The 24,885-nt window shown below is 46.6% G+C and overlaps 1 protein-coding gene across 1 annotated transcript in view; it reads right to left on the reverse strand.

The window, feature by feature from the left end:
• Positions 1-231: 231 nt before the first annotated feature.
• The window catches only part of SPTLC1 (serine palmitoyltransferase long chain base subunit 1), a 46,594-nt gene continuing 21,940 nt past the window's right edge, over positions 232-24,885 (reverse strand). The window contains exons 7-15 of the mRNA XM_010986586.3: positions 23,182-23,311; positions 19,657-19,746; positions 15,030-15,137; positions 12,834-12,929; positions 12,382-12,478; positions 11,215-11,269; positions 6,537-6,654; positions 3,433-3,506; positions 232-1,666 (exon numbers count right to left, since the gene is read on the reverse strand). Coding sequence (XP_010984888.1) covers positions 1,573-1,666; positions 3,433-3,506; positions 6,537-6,654; positions 11,215-11,269; positions 12,382-12,478; positions 12,834-12,929; positions 15,030-15,137; positions 19,657-19,746; positions 23,182-23,311 — 862 coding nt within the window. The 3' untranslated portion in view covers positions 232-1,572. The remainder of the gene's footprint in view (positions 1,667-3,432; positions 3,507-6,536; positions 6,655-11,214; positions 11,270-12,381; positions 12,479-12,833; positions 12,930-15,029; positions 15,138-19,656; positions 19,747-23,181; positions 23,312-24,885) is intronic.

A 24,885-nucleotide genomic window follows, 5' to 3' on the forward strand; every position in this document is an offset into this window, starting at 1 on the left:
CCTTATCTGCTTATAAAAATAATAGGTCTAGTATTTTTACAGTCGGAAGTGGCCATGGCTTAAATCAGTGGGAACCAAGGAATTCAGATACTATACAAAGAAGAAAGGCACTAAGGAATTAAATTAGTATTTTCTGAACAACACCTCCCTCCAACACAGTACTACCCTAGGTCTACAGAATTTAAAATCAAGACTCTTCTGTTGAACACACTGCATGTGCAAATAGACTGATTATCAGGAATGTAGGTTTATTTCATTAAAAAACAAAACAGATCCATCCCCCAAAGAGTACTGGATTCTTTAAAGCAGCAGCAATCACAAGGCACATACGTACAAAATACCTCAAGCAAAATAGAAACTAAACATTAAAAAATATACGTTATTTAAAAAGATGGTGAAGACCATTTGTTAATATGAACATAGATTATAAAAATGACTTTTTCTTTTTCTTTACAATTTTATTTCTTTACCTTTAATAACAGAAGGAATACCAGTATGACATTTGTCTGCTGTCTCGTGGCACGTGTCACACACATTTCTACCACCTAACCTGGTTTGCTAACGAAAAAACAGCTAAAGCACAGCTTAAAAATTTTATTTTTAGTGCTTTCACATCTTTTTTAGATATCTGGAGTTTCATAAGCTGAAAAGAAATAAAGGTCTTGTTTTTCCTTAGCTTAGAAAAAGCCTGTAGTTGTGTGCCTCTAAGCAAACCCACTATACAAAAAAACAGTACGTTCAAGATCTTCTGAACTATCAAGGACACGGTTTCTGTTTTGGGATCATTACAATAACCCTCTTCCAAAAACAGATTAGAAGTCAACACATAATAAATGTAAAGGTCATTATATTAAAATAAAGTAGTATTTGATTTACATTATTGCTCACTTAGAAAGTAAAACAACTGTCCTCCGGTCAGGGTGCTAGGACTCACTGCTACAAACGGTGTAACATCAGTATTTAGTGCATATAAAAATTCCAGGAGTCAAATATATTATAATGAAAGTCTATAATAATCACACAAAAAGTGTTCCTTTATATATTAGCCACCACTGAGCTTCACAAGACGAGGACTGAACGAGGTGTGGCTGAATTAGACCTTGAAACAAAAGAACACACTTTGTTTCACATACGCTGCAGCGCCTGTAAGCCTTCGCGTCGTGGACACGGTTCTGTGAAGTATTACGGGGTGCTTGCACTGTCTTTGCTATTAGAAGGGGAAGAAGATTAACTGATGCTCCGCTTCTTAAACAATGACAACAAAAGCAAGAATATAAAATGCTAGTGCTAGTAAACCATTTAAACAGTACTAAGTGCACAATTTAAACCTCAGCTGTGTGCTGTCATCAGTTTTCCTCTTAAAAAAAAAAAAATCAGTTCTTGGGCTTTTAGATGTGTTTTCTTTTAAAAAGTAACCAGCACCCTTCTCGGGGTCCTACCACGAGCTGGCACCCACGCCGTCTAGCGACACCCCGTCCAGCGCCCGCAGGCCCCCTTCCGGCTCGCTCCGCAGGGACCTCGGGGCCGGTCTGCGTGTCGCGTGGCGAGCGGCCGCCAGGCCCCGGGCGCGGACTAAAGCAGCACGCTCTGGGCCACCTCACTGATGGTGGCCGCGGCTTTCTCCAGCTCCTCTTCTGTCTGTTCCACCGTGACAACAACCCTAATGCTGAGAGGGGATAAGGGACACACACAAAAGTATTGTCAAATGAGAGTCTGTATCAAGGGCCAGTTCACTACGTGCTGTTGCGAATCGAGCTCTGCTGTTACGCGGCCCCCTGTCCCCGCCGCCCTCTCACCGCTACGGGACGGCCCGGCTCTTGTGGCGGGGACCTGCTGTCCCGTGAGCCCACAGCACGTGCCACCTGGCCACTGCCCGAGCCTGCTGTTCCCCGCCTGGACTGCCAGCGAGCTCATCAAAGTCACCTGCAGCAGGGCTCTGCCCGGGGACGGCAGGGAACTCTGCCCTTTAAATAATCCACCGCTGCAAGCGGTGCCAGGCCCAACGCAGGGGTTCAGCGTTTCTCAAGTTAACGAGGGCACGGCCGTTCACCACTGAATTCAGTAAGTCACACGGAAGTTCTGCAATACTGTGATGCAAGGCAGAAACTTTCAAGTTTTTTTTGGAAACTGAAGACAAGAAGCACCAGCTTGACAGGGCAATGCTGCCTCTGCCCCCCTCACTCCCCTCTGCAAACATCCGCACTGTCCACTGGACACACAGTCACTCCTGGGCGTGGAGTCCCGAGGGCACAAAACGAGGGCGGCCCCTGTCCCTGTGAAACACAGGACACAACTTCGGGTGGATGCAATCAGAGCTGAGGGAGCAGGATCTTTAGGGCACATCCGAGCTGTTGCCAGAGCGCTCTTCCAGGCCCCAGCCTGGTGGTCCACGCCTGCACAGCACTGCCTCCGACTCTGTGTGCTCCCCTGGGTCTTCCCTGGCCTCCCCCGGACTCCGTCTCCATGGTGCTCGCACCTGTGCTCCAGGCCCCCCAGATGCACCCAGAGGTCTCCACGCCACTGGAGACCCTGCTGGAGGTCCCGACTGCCCACCCAGCTTGGCTTGTTGGACCCACGCGATTTTCCATGCTCAGCTCAAGCATCGCCTGCTGCCGGAAGCCTGAGTCCCTCCTGGGCCAGAACTAACCACACCCTCCTCCTCCGGGACCTCCCGGCCCTGTGTCGCGACCCTGAACACTCACGCTCTGGGTGTCTACCTCCTTCGACTACACCGTAAGTGCTTTGGGGCCGAATGAGAAAGTTCTGTTGAGTAAACACCAATTTTATTATCTATTTATCCATCTGTCTGTCTGTCTATCTATTTTTGTTGGAGGGGAGAGGTAATTAGTTTTATTTATTTTTAGAGGAGGGACTGGGGACTGAACCCCAGACCTCGTGCGTGCTAAGCATGCGCTCTACCACTTGGGCTGCCCCGAACACCAATGCTGAATCATGCGTTGAGGCACCGTCTCCCAGAGGGGGGCCTGAAGCTCCCTAGATTTCCTCCACCATCACTTTGCTTTTCCTCGGGTGTTTAACAAGCCTTTGCCAGATGAAGACCGCACAGTGCCTGGGCTGGGACACCGTGCCTCCCGCAGGACGCGGGGCCGCCCGCGTGGAGCGGACGGCTGGCACGGCTCTGCAGCGCAGCGCAGCCGCGGGGCCTGGCCGAGGGGAGCCTGGGCTGTCCCAGCTCGTTGCGGGGCATCTCAGCTCTTCCTTAAGTTAACCGGCGGGGTACGCAGTCCTGAGGGGCTTTTCAGTTCAAACTGGAAAACGCCCAGTTTAAGCCCAGAAACAGGTTTCTCTACCTTTTAATGATACACATTCTTCCTTCCCCTGTGATAGTTTTCCAACAAAATTTCAAAACGTAATATATTTCATACAGACTTGAAAGCAGAAAACAGCAACTCAGGTCGCATTTTAACCAACCTCGGAGGCGGGAGGTGCTTCTCTTCTTTCTCCAAGTAGCGCGCCTGAGTTAGCGCGACGCCTCTGTCCATGCACTGGAAGAAGAAAAGGAATGTGCTCACACCCCGCGCTGCAGACGCCGGCAGTTACAACGGGAAGGGACGCTGAGGTGCTACCCTCAGTGGTAGCTTTAACTCACTTGTCCAGTCGTAACTGCCGGAAGGCAGAACAAAATGCAGCAAGATCATCTCGAGCAGCACTGTCCTCTAGAACTTTCTGCGTGGCGGAGGTGTTCACCCTGCGCTGTCCAGCACGGCAGCCGGGACCCGAGTGGCCCTCGGGCCCCCTGAGATATGGCTGGTGCACCGCGATGCTGGCCTTTCAATCTGACTTACACAGTCATGGGTAACGAGTGGTTACCCTCTTAGGCAAAGCAGAGTCAGGACAAGGGGGAGCAGCACCAGCCAAGCCTGCAGGCTAACCCAGAGCCGGACGTCTAACGCCAGAGGAATCGTTTCAGAGAGAAACTGCTCCCATGTCAGGCATCTGCAGGGCATCTGACTCCCGGGGGCTGCACCTGGGCCTGCTGCTACCAGGCACAGAAGAGTCTGGTGGCACTTTTGCTCAGCTTTCCCATATATGAGCCACTTGTCAACGTTTTTAAAAAGTTAAAAACATTCACTATCAAAACAGAGAAGGCATCAAGTTAGACCAAGGGGATGGTTTATGGAAATTTCTTTGGGGTGTGAAATGGTTTGGAATTAGACTGTAGACTCCTTGGGAGGATTACTAAAACCACTCAGGTGGAGACTCTAAAAGAGTGAACTTCATGGTATGTGAATGGTACTAAAAAACCCAAAAACCCCCAAAACCCAGTGTATGGCAGTGCAGGCATTTGCCCGAAGAGGGGCCACTCTGGAAGCCGCATGGCAGGAAAAGGTGGGAACCACCACCAGGCAATGGCTTTTGCTGACTGTAGACTCTGGAAGTGTCCCTGGAGAAGCTAATTCCTTCTGAAAACGTCTGGACGGGCTGTTTCTAGTCTTGGCAGCCAGGAAACAGAAACCATAGCTCAGTTTGTGAAGACAGTTGTTTTATAAAGCAACTCAACAAACACTTGGCAAAACCTCTCAGTCCTACAAAGCTTAAATTAAACAAGAGCAACGGGACCACCATTCTTTTTTTCTCTTTCAAGTACTGAAAAGAAAAAGCAAAGAGGAACAGGACAGAAAGCCTCTAAGATGGAAGCTGTGACGATGCAAGGAACCTGTGAGGCCTCTGTTCTCCCTTCTTACTCGGGGAGTGTCCTGTTCCCACCCCGAGACGTCCCCCTCATCCGACTCCCAAGATGACTTCCCGAAGGCAGCCGGTCCCGAGCGCGGCCCAGAGACATCTTTTTGGGACCGTGAGCCACCACACAGACTCTCCCACTCTCCCCTTTCGTCCTGAGGCCAATCCTGGAAGCGCAGGCTCCGGCCCCTTCCTTGCACGGCCCCTGCTCGGTCTCCCCCGGAGCAGAGCAGCAGGAAGGGCGCACTGCTGCTCCCCAGGGAGAGGAGAGCAGGAGGGGAGCTGACGCGCAGCCGGCGCCCCGGCAGCCTGAGACACGAGGGGTGTGCAGACCAGAGGGGCCGCCGGGGGGGGCCGAGGGTGTCACCACGGACACTGGGGGGCACGCTCTGCCGCGGTCGGCACTGGCCACACCACCCGGCAGCTCAGTTCAGAAAACAAACGCAGCTGCCATGCGAACACGTGTCATGCGTCTTTTACTAGGCCTGTCCGCTGGGCTTGTATTTAACTTATAAATCTGCCTTGGTATCACATTGTGTAAGAGCCCTAATGACAAGGACGCTATGCTTCGTCTTGTATCTGTTCACACTGAAGCGGAATCACAAAAACATCGAGGCAGTAAAGGAGGTCTGTGGGGCGCCTTGCCCTTTAAGAATCTGTCTCTTTTCGTGTCCGCAAAGCTGTACCTGAGGGGACACCTGTGACACTCAGCAAGAGGCCAGAGTCACTCCGGCCTGATCACTCGGGACCCGACACGTTTCCTCAGTTAGGAATCTCAGATTCTGGGTTGGCTTTATTTTTTATTGTAAGACAGCTGGCTCCAGAAGGCCACAGCTGCGAGCGGCTCTCCATGAACAGACCGCTGCAGGTGACGTGGCTCGCACACCGCAGGACACAGGATGGTGGAGCGAGCCGTGAAGGCAGAGGCTGGCTTCGCACCCCCGTCTCCACGCGGAGGGGCCAAGTGCCTGACCTTGCTGCGCCGCAGCCTGGCGAAGGCAGCACTATCACTGTCACCCTGACCCCTGGCAGCACGCACTTGGGGCAGGGGCCTCCAGAAAGAATCATCAGGACAAGGAAGCAGAATGAAGCCTGTGTTCATTCTCACATACAAACGGCGTGTATGTCAGATTCAAGCACGAGGCGGGCACGCGTGCCCCGTGCTGCAGGGCCACCTGACAGCCCCTCACAAGGGGGAGAGTGAGGGCAGAGGACCTGGGGGAGCGCAGCTGAAAAGGCCAAGTGACCATCCCCAGTGACGCGTTTCTTAGTTAATAACTAAGGTACAGTTAGTAGTAAAGTGACTTTCAGAAGGTAAAGACACTTAAATCAGCCTCCCAAGGCAGGCATGGTAACGAAGTGGCTTTTCTTTCTTCTTTTCTGGTGACAAGAGTATTGTGACCTGTTCCGAGCTAGGCTGAGGGTTCAGCCCCAGGCAGTCAGCTGTCCAGTGCTGTGTGTGACTGCCGCACACAACACTGTCCCGCCTGCACGTACAGAAGCCTGGCTCTGTACGTGGTGAGCAAGGGGGTTTTCTGGAAGACTGATTATTCAGAGTGGAAGCGAGGTGTGGCACAGAACATAGCTTCAGTGTGAGCTGACAACTGACCCAATGGGATAATCTGCAGCCGGCCAGCAGAGGTGTGCCCGGGGCAGGGACACATGCCGGGGAGGCTGGGCATTAGAACAGCTCCATGTCGCCAGAGGGGCGACCAGCAACTTCTGTTTTCCTATCTCCTGGGGCAAAGAGACGGTTCTTAAAACTGACATTAAAAACCGCCTGGGTTCAGGGCAGAAGGATCTGAGGCGATTCACAGGAGTGACTGGATACTTACTTGGTCGACAATTTCCTGAAGTAGCTTAACATCTTCTTCTCGAGACCCAGTGCTCTCTTCCAGCTGGAGGTGAAATGCTGGCGAGATGGACTCCCCCACCACCTTCAATCCAGGGATGCTGGAATGGGGGACACGCGCACAAGCCTAAGTCCAGCCCAGCCCAGACTTCTCGCATGTAAATGATTTTAAAATAAAGCCTGCATGAATGAACGTAACAGGAACTCGGGGCTTCAGTGGGAACCAGCACGTGGTGGAAGTCCAAGTCGGAAGCAGCCAGGGAAACATGCCTGCTCTGCGCAGCGCTTCCGAGTCCAGGCCCCTGCGGGGCTGCTTCTGGGAGCTTGGTGCCACGAGCCAGTGGACATGAGGGCTCCCGTTTCCCGTCGTCCCCAGCCTCCCCGCAGGAGGTCCGCGGGCCTCACCCAGCTTGGCTGGGGTGGTCCCTCCTCACACGGTCCCTCGCAGGCCCACTGGACCCTGCGCCGTGGCCCCGTCGCCTCCTCTCCTCATCCACTCTCTCCCGTTTTTCGACTGCTCCACGTGTGCTCCCAGCCCCAGGGTCACTGCCCGGGGGCCTCCCTCATCACCCATTTTAGGCAAGCCTCTGCACCACCGTTTTCTGTTACTGACTCTGCTTCCTTCAAGGACTTATTCTAATTGATATGGCTGCTTCCTTGCTAATTATCGAAATCTTTGGTTTGCATCTTGTCATTCATGGAATTACAGGGATGATTTCTGACATTAAAATTTTATATCATGACCACCAGTAATATATTTTGATTGTGAAGCTGCATTCTTCTTTGCATGTTAAATTTTCACTTTTACTTAAATTATTATTTTCTCCTTTCTTAGGGAGGGGGAGAGATTTCCTTGGGGGTGAAATCCTGTATTTTCAAATGTTTATTACAGACGTCATGAGAAATACAGGCCATGTTATTTAAGCAGGTTCATTTAAAGTCCATTTTTATCCTATAATAAAAATATGGCTGGATTTTTGGACCTATCTCCTAGGACAGAAATGTCTATTTGATATTGGACTAAATTGTTTGTTTGTTTATTTATTTATTTTTATCTTATCTTACTTTATTTCATTTATTTTTTATATTGAAGTACAGTCGGTTACAATGTGTCAATGTCTGGTGCCCAGCACAATGTCCCCATCATACATACACATACATATATTTGTTTTCATATTGTTTTTCATTAAAGGTTACTGCAAGATACTGAATACAGCCACCTTCCTTGGGCTAAACATCTCAGACTGCTTTCATTTAGCCTGCTTTACCCAGAAAGACCTGCTCTTCCCTTAGCATGAAGCGAGCACAAAAGGCACTTGGTAGCATGTCCCATCCCTCAGACGTGTTTCGACTCAGCACGCTTTACCGTGTGGCAGCTGTGGGACAGGCACCAGGGGCGGTGGGGAAGCTACGCTCGCCTGCCTCCCAGGCTGTCCCTGAACATCACTGACTGTGTGTGTCTCTTTTCTTTCAATGCAATACGTCGTGCTAGGATCTCTCAAAGAACCAGGCTGCAGGTCTGAGTCACGGAAGCTTAGAATCTAGGGCGTCTGGCATGTAGGGGAACCTTACATAGATTAGTTGTTTTACTCATGTAGAGACTAAAAAATATGCTTTCCAACCCATTTCCTGGGTGAATCCTGAATGTGCTGAACTTGTACACAGAGAAGTATCAGCTGTTTTAGGTCATGTACTCCCGGGGAGAACTTAAAACATGGACTTAAAACTTTTCAAGTAGCATTTCACTTGAATTAAATGGATTTCCCTTGATACATACAAGGCACCTGCAGCCTAATCCAGCTTGTTATTTGACACCTGGGCTCACCTCGCATGGGCGGAGCAAGCTGGTGGGAGAAGGGATGAAACAAAATGTCCCTTTTCTGGCTCCCTGGATGCTGAATGCCAGATTAAAGTTTAACTAAAACCACGTGGACACAGAATCATAACTCGAGTTCAGACACACAGGAGCCGTGTTTCAAAGCCTATTATTCTTTAAACAAAATTTTGGAGAACATATTATTTACCATATTATTTTACCAAATTTGTAATTACTAGGCACTGGTCTGGGTCTTGGAGACGTACAGTCAACAGTTCAGCCGTGGTCTCCAGCACGTGCTTACAGTGCCGGGAGAGCATGGACAGCAACAACTACCTGTCAGGATTTAGGGAAGCTTCGAGACTCCAGCAAGGAGGCAAACTAGCACAGACTGCTGATTTCCTCTCCTAAATGCAGCCTCCGAGATGGCAGAGGCAAATCACAGGTTAGAGGAGACCAAAAAAAATTTATGTAGAACTCAACATTGAAAATACTGCCCTTGAAAATGTTTACCTTTAAGGTATTTACTGGAAAATAATAAAACCAATAACCTAAATGTAAAGGTCTTGAAAAATAGCAAAAGCGTAATTCAATGAAACAAGAAAGTAGAAAAATAAGTTAGAAACCAATAAAAGAAAATAAAATATGAGTAAAAAACAAACAAAATTGAACTTAAAAAATTGTGCTAGGCAAAGTCCTGGAAAGAGTATCATAAAAATGAAAATGACAGGACAAGGCAGAGGGGAGGGGACAGCTCAGTGGCAGAGCTCATGCTTTAGAATGCATGAGGTCCTGGGTTCAATCCCCAGTACTTCCATTTAAAAAAAGAAAAGAAAATGACAAAAATAAAAATAGGAGGAATAATACAGCTACAAGAGAGCTGATCCCAGACTACAGCAAATCCAAAGGCCCCGGCCTGGATGGACGCCCCCACCTCCCCGCTCCTGCCACAGAGGCCGCCTCAGTGTCCTGTTCCTGCTCCCCCTTGGCCCTTGCACAACCCGCAGCCACTCCTCTCCTGCGCGTCTGGTACGAGGGGCTGGGGAGGAAGCCACAGGATGGGACACCGGGAGCCCAAAGAGGGAGCGACTGGAGAAAACCATTCTTTGAGGTGCCTACACACGGGTGTCACGAAACGATCTGTAACTCCAGGTGCGGAAGACGGCAATTCTCCAAGAAGGTAAGAGAGGAAGGAGGCGCAGGGACTAAGCTCTAGCGAGAGGGATGGTAAGAGAAAGCCTTCGGAGGAGCCAAGGTGAAGCAATTCAAAGAGGCCGGAGAAGCACCGGAAGTGCGGTGCGAGGGAACCCAGGGAGGGCGGCCGCTGCGCCGGGAGCCACCGCGCTCGGCAACACGGGCCCTGAGAGGCCGGCACGCGGCCTCCGCGGCGCGTCTGCTCGCGCGGGAGCGGAGGCGGGACTGCGGGCGCCCCACGCGTGCGCGAGCGGCGAGGGCACAAACAGCGCCGGAAAGACTGGCCACGAAGAGAGGCAGAGCATTGGCCACCTGCCAGAGGGGAGTGTGGGGTCACGCGAAAGCGGGATTCAAGGCAAGAGAGGACAGAGTGTCCCCGAGTGCGAATCAAATGACTCAGGAAAGGGGAGAGACGGGAGAGAAAGAAGAGGGGACACCCAAGGGCAGTCGGTCCTTCAGGAAGCAGAGCTGTGATGGATGGAGGAACATCTCTTTGGCTGAGACACAAGGGACAACTGGTTCCGATACCGCAGGCGTACAGGTTTGTTAGGAAAATGAGGGCGTTCCCAAGTGACAGCACCAAGCAGGCTGTCAGCTAAGGGGGGGTGGAGAGAGACGGGGTGAGGGATTCTGGAGAGAAAAAAAGGTGTGAAAGAACTGGGAAAAGTAGAGAATTGGACTTAAACATACTAATACTGCTAGACAGAATAGAAGGCATCTGAGGCAGATGTTACTGAATTTATAGTGTCTCCAGTGTGCTGTGCTGGTCTATTAATATTTCATAAACCAATGTAACTGGAAACAACCATAATCTCTCTCTACCATAAATCATGTAAGAACTTTCATCACGATCGTGAAGTCAGACTCAGACTTTAATTACTTCTGCCTTTAACTTTATCTGGAACATCTGTGACCTACTTATTTATCAACTGTCCTTTTCTTTTAGAAAAGTTTCTAGTTTCTGTATCTGGCAAGAGAAAACAGGTCTTCCGTGACTGAAAAGGCAGGTTTCACCTTGGAAAGGCAAAATGAAGTGGGTAAGGCGAGATCATTTGCTGTAAGACCAGAAATCTGCCTGAAGACGTCACCAACAGTTTCCTTCTCAAGAGGAACCTAAAAGAACTACTCTTACGCAGTTAAAACGAAACGAAACGAAACCAAACCAAAAACCAGAACACTCATAAGGTTCACTTCGATTTCACTCGTTTCTTTTTCTTGAAGTCATTTAAAATAAAACTTGGTAATTTTCTAAAAAGCAACATGGACAGTATGAACTCACTGTCATCTAATTACATCCTTTTATCCGTACAGATGTGGAGAGATTCTCCAGCATCTATGCTGGTTATTTCTGGGGGTAGCACGTTGTGTTATTTCCATCTTTACCTTCTGTACTGCTGTAATATTTCACTAGTGAGCTTGTAACATTTTTAGAAAAATAAGTTGTGATTCTTTAAAACGATGACAAAATGGACACTCTGGTTACATGCACGCAGACCAATTTGAGTGATCTGAGTTTTTGGTTTCTTATTTGGAATTCAGTCAGACTGACCGAGGCTTATTAAATGCACTCCAAAACCATTCAAATTTGTCATGAGTCATTTAAATGTGGTGCAGATAAACTTTACATTCGTTGAAAATACGTCAAACTTACCCTTGTAAAGCTTTATGAATTCGTTTGCACTTTTCCTTCAACACTGCAAAAATACCTGAATGAAAAAAAATACATTTGATAGTGTATCTGGGAGATTTGATATTACTAACCTAAAGATAGTTTAAAGACCTGGTTCATCCATTTAAAATGTTGCAAACCCTTCCACCTGCTAATAGCACACACACAGACGCTGGCAACGCCTCTGGAGGCCCCAGCTTCCGTCTCTGGTACATCCTGGCTGCACCTTCCCTGCTTCTCACCCGTTTTCTGTAAAATCTGGGATGAGTTTTCCACAGCAAAACAGCGGCTCTTGTTCTTACCAAGAGTCTGTAAATTCTGCAAGTAATCTGGCTAAGAGTCAAAGGGTACATGTCTATTACTTGTTTCTGGAGCCTCAACAACGTGGGGAGAGCCTGACACTGCGGTCCTGTCGGAGATCTCTTCCTGGGTCCTTTCCCTTTCCTGAAGGAAACGTCACAAACTGAAGCACGTGAGCGGGAGATGGGGACGCGGGGCTGCCTGACCAGCGAGTGCATGAATGCGTACATGGAAACGCTTGTGTCTACTGATTCTCTGAATTAAAAACCCATGCTGAAACTGCAGAAATTTAGAAAATTTAAAATTTAGAAACCCCAGGCCTGCTTTTCCATTTCTGTTTCACGCTTTGACAAGAAGGCGGTATCACGGCTCAGAACACTTTTCAGTTTAGCTCCCGCCCGGCGAGCTGGTGTCAGTGGCAGGTAAACCAGCCTGGCCTCAGCACAACTGATGCTTCAGAAGCTTTAGGGGAAAACTAGACGACAGCTACATTACACGTACCCCAAAGCAGCACACGTCAGCTGCTTTCTCAAAGAAACGACAAGCCGTATGGTGACTGGCCCAGGGCTCACCCCTCCTTTTCCAGGCACCTCTGCCCACCAGCGGAGCCAGCCCCACTTTGGCTCTGACTTCATCTCCGGAGGCAGGAGAGAAGTTCTAAACTGAAACCCTGAGGCAGGGGCAGTGTCTTCACTGCCACTCTTCCCACGAATGCCCGATGACGTGATGCTGAGCCGCAGCTTTGTCTGGTGTGCGAGTTCCTCTAGCTAATTCCTCCCCAGAGGCCACCCGGCAGCAGGGCTGACGCAACATGCGCCGTCTCTGATTTCCTGGGCTTAAAGGTCGTACCTGGGTTCTCTTCCATGATGTTGAGGGCCTCGATGGCAGCAGCGGCCAGCAGGGGCGGTAACGAGGCAGAAAAGCAGTACCCCTGGCCAGAGAGTCGCTGAGGAGAAACAAACAAGCTAAAAACACAGACTTAGCGTTGTTTTTGCCTAAAAAAATCTAAAGGCACCAAATCTCTGCGCCACCTACCAAACAGTGTGTACACACGGTGAGGTGGGACGATCCAGGCATGGACAGGAGCTACCCATGAGACGGAAACTAAACTTTTTTTTTTTAAAGGGCGATCATTTCTAAATGTAAGTGTTCTGGGTGATCCTTTAACAAACTGACTTCTAAATAAAAAATGTGTGATCAACTAAAGTTAGAATGAAATTCTGTAACGAGTATTTACATTTTTTGGTGACCAGAGGAGCAATCAGTTTCAGTTTTTGCTTTTGTTTTTAAAAAGAACCCACCTGATGGTCAATTACGAAAGACCTGCCACAGCAGAATCCCCCAATGGAAGCAAGCGAATTCTCCATGTTGGCACTGATCAGGTCGATATCATCAATCTGCCAGCAAAGGGGGACAGTGGTAGTCAGTCCTCAACTGAAAGAAAAGATCCACCCCAGGCTTTTAAAGAGAGAAAAAGAAAAGAATAAAAGGGGCCAAAGTCAAGTCTAGAGACAGAATTTCAGCAGCAGTCATGTCCACATCTGGACTCAAACAAGCCAGCTATGTGACAGTAAAGGAAAAGCCACACAAAATCAGTCATTAAAAGGAATGACATTTCAAAGCCGGCCTCTGAAGGTGTCTGACGTCGCACTTTTTGCCATTTCACTATGCACTGACAATTTATTTACAGTGGAACAGACAGCGAAAGGATGAAATCTAAAGCTATTTGATGCTAAAAATGTTCAGGGGTACAAGATAAGACCCTTCCTCACTAAGACAGTGGTCTAGCTGGCCTTCCCTGCAGAAGGTACTTGAGAGAAATAAAAAGCAACCTATCAGAGTTTTGAGCACTTTATTCCTACACCCCATTTACCTTTTTCATCTTTTCAAAAATGAAATCAGTTTATCCAAACATCACGGCAATGCATGCTTTGACCAAACTGGACCAACTGAGAATAAACCTAACGTGTGCCCTGGGCTCCTGAGTTCCCACTGTCTTCTCGAAGCCTCAGCATTCCTTCGATCCTCACCTTCTGCTCCAGCCCTCAGCACCAAGTGCCAACCTGGTACACAGCAGCCTTCAGTGCTCACTCACTGGTGGCCATGACAATGACATCATGACTGGTCAGATCTCATCTGGTGTTTTTCTAAGTGATCCACAGATACAACAAGGAAACCTGTGCACTCTCACTCTTTTTTAACCTCTCACTATGAAATATTTCAAACATACACAACAGTAGAGAGAATGAAGACTCCCCATCACCAGATCCAATAATTGTCAACTCACGGACAATCCTGTTCCACAGATAGCCCCCTAATGCCCTCATCATTTCTTTGGAACAAATCCCAGGCTTTATATGTTTTTGTCTATAAATGTTTCAGTGTGCACTTCTAAAAGATATGCACTCTTTCAAAAACACAATCACAAAAACTTCATAATATCAAATACTGAGTGTCTGAGCATCTCTGTCTCACAAAACTTGTTTTTTTACAGTATTTGTCCGAACCAGGGCCCAAACAAGTTCTGCACTCCTACCGATGAGTACCATGTCGTGGCAGCTGCCGAGAGCAGTCAGACACCTGGGGCAGTGAAGGCAGACGGTGCTTCTTCCTTCTTTAAAACTGTCAAGCCTCATAAACTGCTCTAGTGTAAATTTTATTTGAATTTACGTTTCTGTTGACCTTACACTCTCCAGTGCATTTAACCGCCGGATGTGAGTTTGTCTCTGAGGAGCGCGCTTCAGTTAGCTTCGTGCGACATCCGCCCCGCTCTGTGCTCTTCTTAGGTCTGTGTGGGTGCAGGGGTGCAGATAATCTAGGTGATTTTATGTTTCATGTTCAACTCTTCACGCAGGTGCAAACTTTTATGCACAGGATTCGGAGAAAAGCTTCCTTTAACCCAACCACACGCCGGTGGGTGAAGACAGGTTCTGCAGGTGGGTCCATGGCTCTCCTCCCTGAGGCTCTACCAGCAAAGCCACTACGACTGAGGCCAGTCGAGGCTCCTTTGCCGTCAGCAAAAGCAAACGTGACAAACTCCCTCCCGTTGTCTGGGACCGCGAGGGGCTTTGCTGCGTCCGTGCCAGCGCTGCTTCTGACATCACACGTACAAAACTCACCCCCATATACACGCGTTACAGAGCATGCGGAATTCTAAACAGCAGAAAGAGCGTCTTTCTAAAGAACTACTCAGGGAGTCCTCACTGATTGTGAGGAAAAACTGGAAGGCAAATTTAACTGTGTCTAGAGAAGAGACACTGAAAGCTGGGATCAAATGTTACCATGAAAACAACACAAATTCTATGAGGAGCCACCACGGGAAGATGGGGCCAGTGGTCTGGCTGTGCCAACCCTCTGTGGGCTCAGGGAAGCGACAGACACCAAGGCTGCACCCTGCACACGGATGCGGAGCACTGTCTCGTGTCCATGAAACGTGCCCAGGAGGGGGAACTGCGTGTTTTCCACCTGAGGCAACGTTCTGAAAAAGGAGAACTTACATTGATTCCAAAGTGTTCCGTGACTCCTCGGCCATGCTCCCCCAGGACTCCAAACGAAAGGCTTTCCTCCAGAAAGATCCTTGCTTTGTACTTGTATTTTAATTTAACCTGAGTGGCAAATACACACAACTTTAAAATGCTGGGGATTAGCAGCACACAGAACATGGGGAGAACAAAATTAAACTTAAAAAGGAGAAGAAAAAGCATGGACAGTTGATCCTCAATATTGGTGAGTTCATACCCGTGAAAATGCCTACCTGTTAAAATTTATCTGTAACCTCAAAATCAATACTGAGGGCATTCCCACAGCTAGTGAAGGTTTTCAGGCACCTAACGTGCCCCTTCCCAGCTGAGTTAACAGGCTACTGCTTCAGATTTTACTATAAACAAGTGTCCCCTTCATGTTCTATTTACTGCCACCTTTTTTGCATTCTGTGGTTTTGTTGTTGAAGTAATCTGTTAAATAAGGTGGATCATACATACAAACTCCTAGGGAGAGGGACACACTCTTCCCTCAGAGGCAACGTGTTTTAATTTAGATTCATTTTTAAACACGGAAAAAGTTTTCATTAATGTATTTTTTAATCTTTTCTTCTCCCTTTGCTTTCAGGCTTGTAAGAAAGTGCCTTCCCATCAAAGGTTTAGATGTACATTTATCTCTATGTTCTTCTAAGTGTTTCACAATCTTCCTGGTTTATATGCTGGGAAGTTGAACATGCGTATGGAATTTTTCCCCTAATGGTTAACTGATTCACCCCCCATAAGATATGTATGTGATCAGTTTCACAACTGAATTAAAGTAGTGATTATCAATCATTAAATTTTTATAGACATGACATGAGAAATTGGGCTCTCAAATCCTTCCGTGACTCACATAACCCTCTCTGGTGCCAGAATCACACCTTTAATTGTTAAAGGTTTAACCACTAAGCTCTTTTTCCACTGAAACTACAGAAACGGGGCACAGAATGTGTGGGATGGTCTGATGTCCCACATCGTGAGCCTCTGATAATTTATTTTTCGACCATCAAGATTTACAGGCTAATCTTGCTAATCAGTATCAAGTTGGGAGGGGGGCCCACTGGGTTTGTAGCTGGATTTTCATTAACAATGAACAGACGAATTTGGGGAGAATTACATCTTCTCAACACTGACTCTTTCCCATCCAGTAATATGAGATGTATGAATGAGATACTTTTTAAAAACCATGCTTTAGAAAATATTTCGTATTATTATTACAGTGCTGGTACATAAATAGACAAATAAGGGAAACAAAACAGAAGTCCCTTTGTCAAGCCCTAATTTGTATCCTGTAATCTGTACATGCTTACTACTTACATATACTTGATTTGTTCCTGTACTTTGTATTTTGCTTCACTGGCTGCATATTTGCCCACTAGCACTGCTTTATTATTACACCCCTATAACACACACTTCCAGTATCTTGCGGCCCAGTCTCTCTTCCACGTTACTCTGTCAGTCTTTGACACTCACAAACGGAAGGAGAGGAAAACAAGTCATGTCTTCTATTGACATTTATAATGTATCTAGATTTCCTCAGGAAACAGTGAAAAAAACTTAAAAATAAGCCATGAACCCTTGTTTTGAATCCTTATTCAACTGATGGACTCACTCAGATTTGGATTTCAATGGTCAAATGCAACGGTGGTTCAATACAGGAAAAAAAAATCACTGTAATACGCCACATTAATAGAATGAAGGAAAGCCACATGATCAACTCAACCAATGCAGGAAAGCATCTGGCAGAGCAAACCTCTCATGAGAGCATTCAACAAGTCCGAGATAAGAGTGAACTTCATCAGCTTGATAAAGGGCGTTTACGGAAAATCCACAGCTACAGTCGTACTCAGTGGTGACGGCCTGAAAGCTTTCCCCAAAGATCAGGAACAAGACCAGGATGCCCCTCTTGCCACTTCTCGACACTGTATTGGAAGCTCTAGCCAGAGCAATTAGGCAAGAAAGAGAAGCGTCCAAATTGGAAAGGAGGAAGTAGAACTGTCTCTGCTCACAGATGACATGGTCCCACAGACAGAATATGATCCACAAAAGTGGGATTTCAGCTAATAAACAAATTCAGCAAAGGTTGCAGGATATAAGATCAATACACAAAAGTCAGTTGTATTTCTACACCTAGCAATGAGCAACCCCCCAAAAAATTATTAAAACAATTCCATCTATACTAACATCCAAAAGAATAAAGTACTTAGGAATACATTTAACCAAAGAGGTACAAGACTTGTACAGCAAAAACCGCAAAATAATGCTTTAGGAAATTACGGAAAAACCTAAATAAATGGAAATACATCCCATGTTCATCAATGAGAAGACTTTGTATCAGTAAGATGGCAATACTTCTCAGAGCAGTCTAAGTATTCAATATAATCCCTATAAAAAATCTCAATGGCATTTTTTTTTTTACAGAAATGGAAAAGCTGATCCTAACATTCAAATGGAATTTCAAGGGACCCAAGTAACCAAAACAATCTTGAAAAAAAAAAACAAAAATGAAGAACTCACATGTCTTGGTTTCAAATTAACCACAAAGCTACAGAAATTAAGTAATTAAGCAGGTACTAGCATAAGGCTAGACATACAGATGAATGGAACAAAACCAAGAGTCCAGAAAGAGACTCCTGTGTCTACAGTCAACGGATTTTTCACAAGGGTGCCAAGACCATTCAATGGGAAAACAACAGTCTCGTCTACAAATGGTGCAGGGACTGGAGAGCCACACGCAGGAGGAGGAAGGTCAACCCCTCTTTCACAGCACATACAAAAATTAAGTCAAAATGGATCAAGGACCTAAAATAAGAGCTAAAATGATGGAACTCTTAGAAGAAAACACAGGGGTATATTCTCATGACACTGGATTTGGCAGTGAGTCTCTTAGATACGACACCAAAAGCAAAAGCAACAACTAAAAACTACATAAGCTGGACTTTACCAAATTTAAAACTTCTGTGCATCAAAGGATATTGCCGAAGAAATATAAAGACAACCTACAGAATGGGAGAAAAGACCTGCAAATCATGCGTCTGATAAAGGTCTGGGATCCAGAATATATACAGAACCCTTACAACTTAACAAAAAAGACAACCCAATTTAGAAATGGACAGAGGACGTCTACAGATACTTCCCCAAGGACAATACAAATGGGCAACAAACACAAGAAAAGAGGCTCATGTCATCGGTCAGGTAAGAAATTCAAATCATACCCGTGTGTCTCACATCTACTAGAACGGTGAAGACTGAAAAAAAAAAACCAGGAACATATTGGTGGGGATACGGCGAAATGGGAACCCTCCTCCATTGCTGGTGGGAATGTAAAGTGATACGGCCACTGTGGGAAACAGCATGGCAGTTCCTCAATAAGGTAAACACACAGTTACCACACGGTCCAGCAGTTATGCTGTTAGGCACACACACAAAAGACCTGAAAACTGGGGTTCAAACAAATACGTGTACAGGAAGATTCACAGCAGCACTGTTTGCAAAAGCTGAAAGGTGAAACAATCCAAATACTCATTAAACAAACAAGCAAGCAAACAAAAAACCCCAAAATGTGACACATCCACACAGTGGAATATTACTTAGCATTAAAAAGGAATGAAGTACTGATACATGCGACAAATTGGATAAATGATGAAAACATGATGATAAGTGAAAGAAGACATACACAAAAGGTCATGTATCACATGACTCCATTTATCAGAAATACCCAGAGTAGGTAAATCCCATAGAGGCAGCAAGCAGACTGGTGGGGGCTAGGGACAAGGGAAAGTGGGAAGTGACTGCTGAACGGGTACAGGGTCTTCTCTGGGAGTGACGAGAAGGTTCTACAACTGGACAGTTGATGGGTGCCCATCACTGGGCATGTACTAAATGCCACTGAACTGTACACTTTAAAATGGCTAATTTTATGTTATGTGAATTTCACCTACAAAAAAAAATCTCAATACTCATGGTTTCTAAAAACTGCGTATTGCTCCCCCTTGTTAAAAAGCTAAGTTTTACAAAATACGTGTGCTTTCATTTATATAAAATTCTATGAAGAATAAAAGTATAGGAGCAGAAAGTAGATCCATGGTGGCCTGGGGCCAGGGGTCGGGGTACAAAGGGGCATGAGGGAGCCTCTGGAGTGACAGACATGTTTCCGTATCTTGACTGTGGTGGTACATCTATCAGAACTTCTCAAACTGTACAAAGTAAGTGTATTTTATTGTGTGTCAATTATACTCAATAAATTTGGTTTTGAAAAATTCAGTCTTGATTACCCTTTACTTGTGTGTGTGTGTAATATTTTGGGGGGGTGGTGTACTTAGGTTTATTTATTTATTTTTAGAGGAGGTACTGGGAATCGAACCCAGAACCTCGTGCACGCTAAGCATGCGCTCTACCACTTGAGCTACACCCCCCCCTTAAATACTCTTTAAAGGCCAGAGCTGGCATTCAATGTTCATCTGCTTCCCTGGTATGATTCGAAGGAGTTTATGATTTCTGCTTAGCAAAGCAATGAAGATGTTATACATTCAAAGTGGTCATAAACAAAAGGCGTAACTGCCAAAGAGTCTGAAGACTAAAACAGTGAATAAACACGGCTGCTCACCAATTCCGGAAGCGGGCAAATGGTCCCGGTGTTCATGTACAGCCCTTCGACGACAATGAAACGCCGAGTTACACGAGCCTTGCGTGGATTCTTTAAGAGGGAAAAACCAGACACTTTAAATTTCAGTGACTCCAGAGAGAAAATCTGTTACATGCTCTCAGGCACTTCCACCTTACAAGATTTACTCCCCAGGATAAATGAATAAACAGATAAGACAGATAGACTAAATCAATTTCAAGCTCAAGGTGTGAGATCCTGTCATTCTGAAATGAAAAACAGTGCTTTCTTCTCTCAGACACGTTTTCAATTCACACGGTCGACTAGAAGGCCTCACACACACACAAACTGTTTAGACACCGAATACATTAAAGCACAAAACCCTGTAAGCCCAGGGCGAGTGGGAAGGGACGCAAGGGGACTTTCTGGGGAGATGGGGGTGCTTTATGTCATGATGGGGCCATGATACCTGGGCTACAAACGTATAACCACTGGTCACAATTGTACGACCAGGATTTATGTATTTCAACGTCTGTAAGTTTTACCTAAAATAAAAAGATCTATAATGACAATCAGCATCGCAGAGACGGAGCAGGGAGTCAGGTGAAGGCTCAGATGATGCAAGAATGGCAGAATACCAAAAACAAAGCTGGGAGAAGGGTTCGGGGGGCTTCACTATACTACTGTGTTGCCTTTGAATGTGCCAGAAACTTTCCTAATAAAAAGTTAAAAAGGCAGACAAACCCTGCTCTCCCTTGTCTACCAAAAAACAGATGAAACCCTTTTCCGTCCTTCCTCCTCACTAGTGGGTCAAGTAAAACTGGACTATGACCTCATCCAGCCATGTCTGAAGGCAGTCGGGTGGAGGGACTTTTCCAAATAACACATGCCTTCCCACACCCCACTGACGTCAAGCCACCAATTAACCCTCCCACTGCTGAATCTGTGGCTGCTTCACGTATGTTGCACTGAAAACATACTGAACCCACAAGCAAAGTCTGCCACCACCTTTCTACTCAAAGGTTTCCTGCCTCTAAGCCTATGTCTAATGAACAGCTAGAAACTCAAATATCAGAGCTGCTCCTGAAGGGGTATTTTAGAACCCACAGTGGGAACACTCAGAAAGGTGTCCGCTGAAGTATGTGGCAGCTTAACGTCACTGAGCATTCTCAGTCATCTTCACTCTGTCGTTGACTCAAACCTGAAGGCCGCGGGTCTGCTGAGGTCACAGACAAGGACACGGGAGGCGTCCTGCCTCTCCCTGCCTTTCAAAAATCAAGTACTTTTCTTATGATTTTAAAAATATTCAGTGAAGGGATGTTGGAAAATGGAAAAGTACAAAAAAGAAGTTAACAAATTAGCTCATCGCACCCACGCTGATCAGTTTCGGCCTTCTTGTACATTACTTTGTTCAAATCAGGATTTTATTGCAATATTTTTAGGACGTGAGTCTTAAAAACACGACACTGTGAGCATTTCCACGTTATTTAACATTATTTAAACCATGATTTTAGAGGAGAGCTAAAAGCACACCTTGAGGATACACCATGAATTACTGAACTATTCCCAGTGCTGGATTCCGGCTGTTTCCCTCATTCTGCTTTTTTACATCACACTGTGAATATTCCTCGATCTTTGACACTATTTCTGATTATTTTCCAAAGACAGCACCCCAGATATGGGCCCAAGGGTATGGATATTTAAGAATCCTGTCTTATCACACGTCAGTGTGGCACTGATTATTACTACAAAAAAAATTTTCCCTAATTGGACAGGCAGAAACTCCCACCCTAACTTCTCTAACTGTTAGCGACGTCAGACTATTTTTCAGTTGCTCATAGTTACTTTTATTTCTTCTAACTGCTGTTCTTGGGTACTGTCTTTTTTTTTTTCTCCCCCCCAAAGAAGAATTAATATGGGACAAGAAAATTCTGTAAGAAAAGGAATGAGAAAAACATACAAACCACAACAGTTGGGAAAGTGACAGAAAGAGCTTGATCCAAACCCGGACTAAAGCACAGCATTTTAATTCACTTCCAAAGAAAACATAAGCATCTAAGTAGAATATATTTTAAAATACAGTGTTTATTATTTTTGTGAAAATAAAACTGAAAAAGAATTATTTCTAAAAACCAAAATGTAAAGTGATTTAGAAAAGCCCACTCTGGGCAGGAAAATGTGGTACAAGTTAATTAGTAAAAAGGTAAAAACTATAAAATGGAAATGAATTTTAAGATAATTTGATTTGTTATTCATTAAAAAAAAGTTACACGCGTTATAAATCTTATAAAAGACACACAAAACTTGAATAATGTCTTCCAAACCTGTACAGTGCTAACGTGGCAAGATCCCTGCAGCAGGCTGGCTTGCTGGTCACGCTTTCTAAGGCAGTGTTCCTCAGCGTGGCAGCATTCCACCCCTGACCCAGGACAAGGGACATCTTTTGACAATCTATAGAAAGAATTCCTCAACGGAAGGGTCTCAATTTTATGATCTTCCCTATAGATCTTTTTCTAAATTGTGTAACTATGAAATGCTGCCTCCAGCACACCTATCTATAGCACATCTACAGCGGGGGTCTATGCGTGTTCACCACAAGAACGTGACCATTCATGAGGCGCCGCTCCTAGGCGATCATCTAAACAAAGATGACAGAATCCGAAAGGAGTAACGCAAATCATCCGGAAAAGTGGAAATCAACATAAAACTAAGGAATATGATGAGCACTTTTATCAGTTACTCGAGTTATAAACGAGTTGCCCTGGAAAAGTCCACTTGAACGTGGTGTTTGAGACAAAGCCTGTGGTGCCAGGCGCCCAGTGCAGTCCCCACAAGCTGCTTCAGAGCCACGGAGCAGAGCTGCCTTCTCCATCCAACGTGTCGGGGGAAAAGCAATGCGAGTGCTAACAGCAACGCTTTGAACGCGTTCCCCCTGCCACACTCTCCGGTCAGAACACCGAGGAGCAGGCGCTCTGCAGGCGCCTGGGCAGCAGCAGTTGAATGGGCTGCGAGACGGAAGGACCGCGCCCGGGGCCGCTGTCCCCACAGGGAGCAGCCACCAGCGCTCCGGGGTGCAGTGCGGGCAGGGAGAGCGGGCCTCCCTTTGTTCATAAATTCATAAATTAAGATCTGCTGCCACTGTTTCTTCCAGTTAATTGACACATGGTTTACTGTGATATGAATAAACCCATTTTGAATTCACCGGGTGTATCCTGTCCCCACCCCAAGGAGCTCTGGTGTCATTTCTGTAGAGCCAGGAGTACACAGCCCCCTCCCCCGAAATGCGCAGCGTTCCTCTCTCTCTGCCGGATTATCTTCCTCCAAATGTGCCAGCTGTAATGATGGCAATGATGAGGCAATTACTATCAGACGTGGCTCTCTGACCTGAGGTACGTTTAGTAAGCCCCCTTATTTAATATTCAAATGTGATCCACAGGCAAGTTTTCATGACAAATTACCATTTCATTTATAATTTAGCTGGTTAGAAAGTACAAAAGAACCGTATAATTTTCTTCAAAAGAATCATACCTTTTGATCTTCAATCTCCTGTTCTTTCAGCAGTCGCTCCAGGTCGTCCATGTCGTTATGCTTAAACAGCTTAATGTCACTGCGCGAGGCCTGTAATCCTTTCTGAATAGCAAAGCAGGCAGCTTTATCTCTGCAAGGAAGAGAGAGCCATCAAATTAGGGTTTAAAGGGCCTTGTCAGCATTCTCAGAAGAGGAGTGCTTGCTTTTGTAAGCTGACCAACAACCACTTGTTAAATTGAACACTGCAAATAAATAAAGCATGTCTGAACCCTAATACATCATTGTTTACACTTCGCTCTGCAAGTCTTTCCACGTAACCACCACATTGATCCTGTTCCAAGAAGCACACTCGTGCCACATCTCGACCTCTGAGAAATCACCGTGCATCTCGCCATGGATAGTCTATCAGCCACTCACAGTAATTTTCTCTTCCTGAAAAATAAATGAAACACTGGCGCATTTCACAACCAGTGGCATCTCTGGTTTGGCTGCCACACGACTCTGCCATTACTTTGCCATGAAAAGCAATACTGGATCGCTGAGTCTACACAACCCAGGAGAGAACTCTGAGTATGCGGATTAAACGTCAGGAAGACCTCCTAGACGGAGCCCAGGCCGCGTGCTGGCGCGCACCCGGGTAACCACTGCAGGGCCGCGGGAAGAACGGGCCAAAGCGCCCTGGAAACCCGCAGGGAGAGCCAGCAGCCCGTGCCTGAGCTGCTGTCCCACAGGCTCCCGACAGCGAGGGGGAAGCAGCAGGACGGGGCAGGCGCTGAGGTCACAGCGATTTGGACCCCTCTTTCGAGCTCCGGGCATTCACTTACTGAGCTGGTATTTACTGAGCACTTATAATAAATGCCAAACTCCACCCTAGGCGACGGGCTGGTACAAACTGCTGAGAGTGCTATAAAAAAAAGGGCGCAGCGAGTCGGGGCAAGACGAGCAAAAAGCAGGGCGTGTGCACGCGCATGTCGTTTCTAAATCAGGGAGGCCTGAGGAGAAGAGTGATTCTGACAGGACGCAGGGGTTTCTGTGGGCCTGGATCCACAAGGGCACCGAACTCCTCCGGCGGCACAAGTTTGCCCACGCGCAGCAAGGGGCCTTGATCGGGCCTGAGAGCCTGGGGAAGGCTTTCCTGCAGAGGCGGCGCGCGTGCAGGACGAGCGGGAGTTCAGCAGGAGACGAGAGGAGGAACGATGCTATAGGGACAGGGACTTGGCAAGTGCAAGGGCCCTGAGGTGAGAGGAAACGAGCACCTAAGGCTAGTGAGGCTGCACGGCACGATCACCTAAGGGAAAATGGTAGAAAATGGGCCTGAAAAGGAAGTCTGGAATCCATGAGATCATAATAAGGACCTGGATCTTTATTTTAGGAACAGTGGAAACTCTTAAATGGAGTAGGACAAAATCAGATTTGCATTTTTAAAATTCTGGCTACGGTGTTACAAAGGAAAAGGGGAAACAAAAGTCAATCTGAGACCTAAAATTAAGAGTCATTTAATCGTCCGCTCAAAAGATGACCAAGGCTCGGGCTAAAGGCAGGTGCTTCCGACGGGTGTCACCAGCTGCCTGGGCTCTGCCAGCCCTCACACCACTCCTCTCCGCCCTTCCCTCCACAGTCCACAGCAACAGCACGCATCCACTGCATGTGGACACAAGTGTGTAGGTTTGCACGTGGGAGGTTAAGGAAGTTCCTCCAACTCAT

Source organism: Camelus dromedarius, chromosome 36 (genome assembly GCF_036321535.1).
Source record: "Camelus dromedarius isolate mCamDro1 chromosome 36, mCamDro1.pat, whole genome shotgun sequence".
Taxonomy (NCBI): Eukaryota; Metazoa; Chordata; class Mammalia; order Artiodactyla; family Camelidae; genus Camelus; species Camelus dromedarius.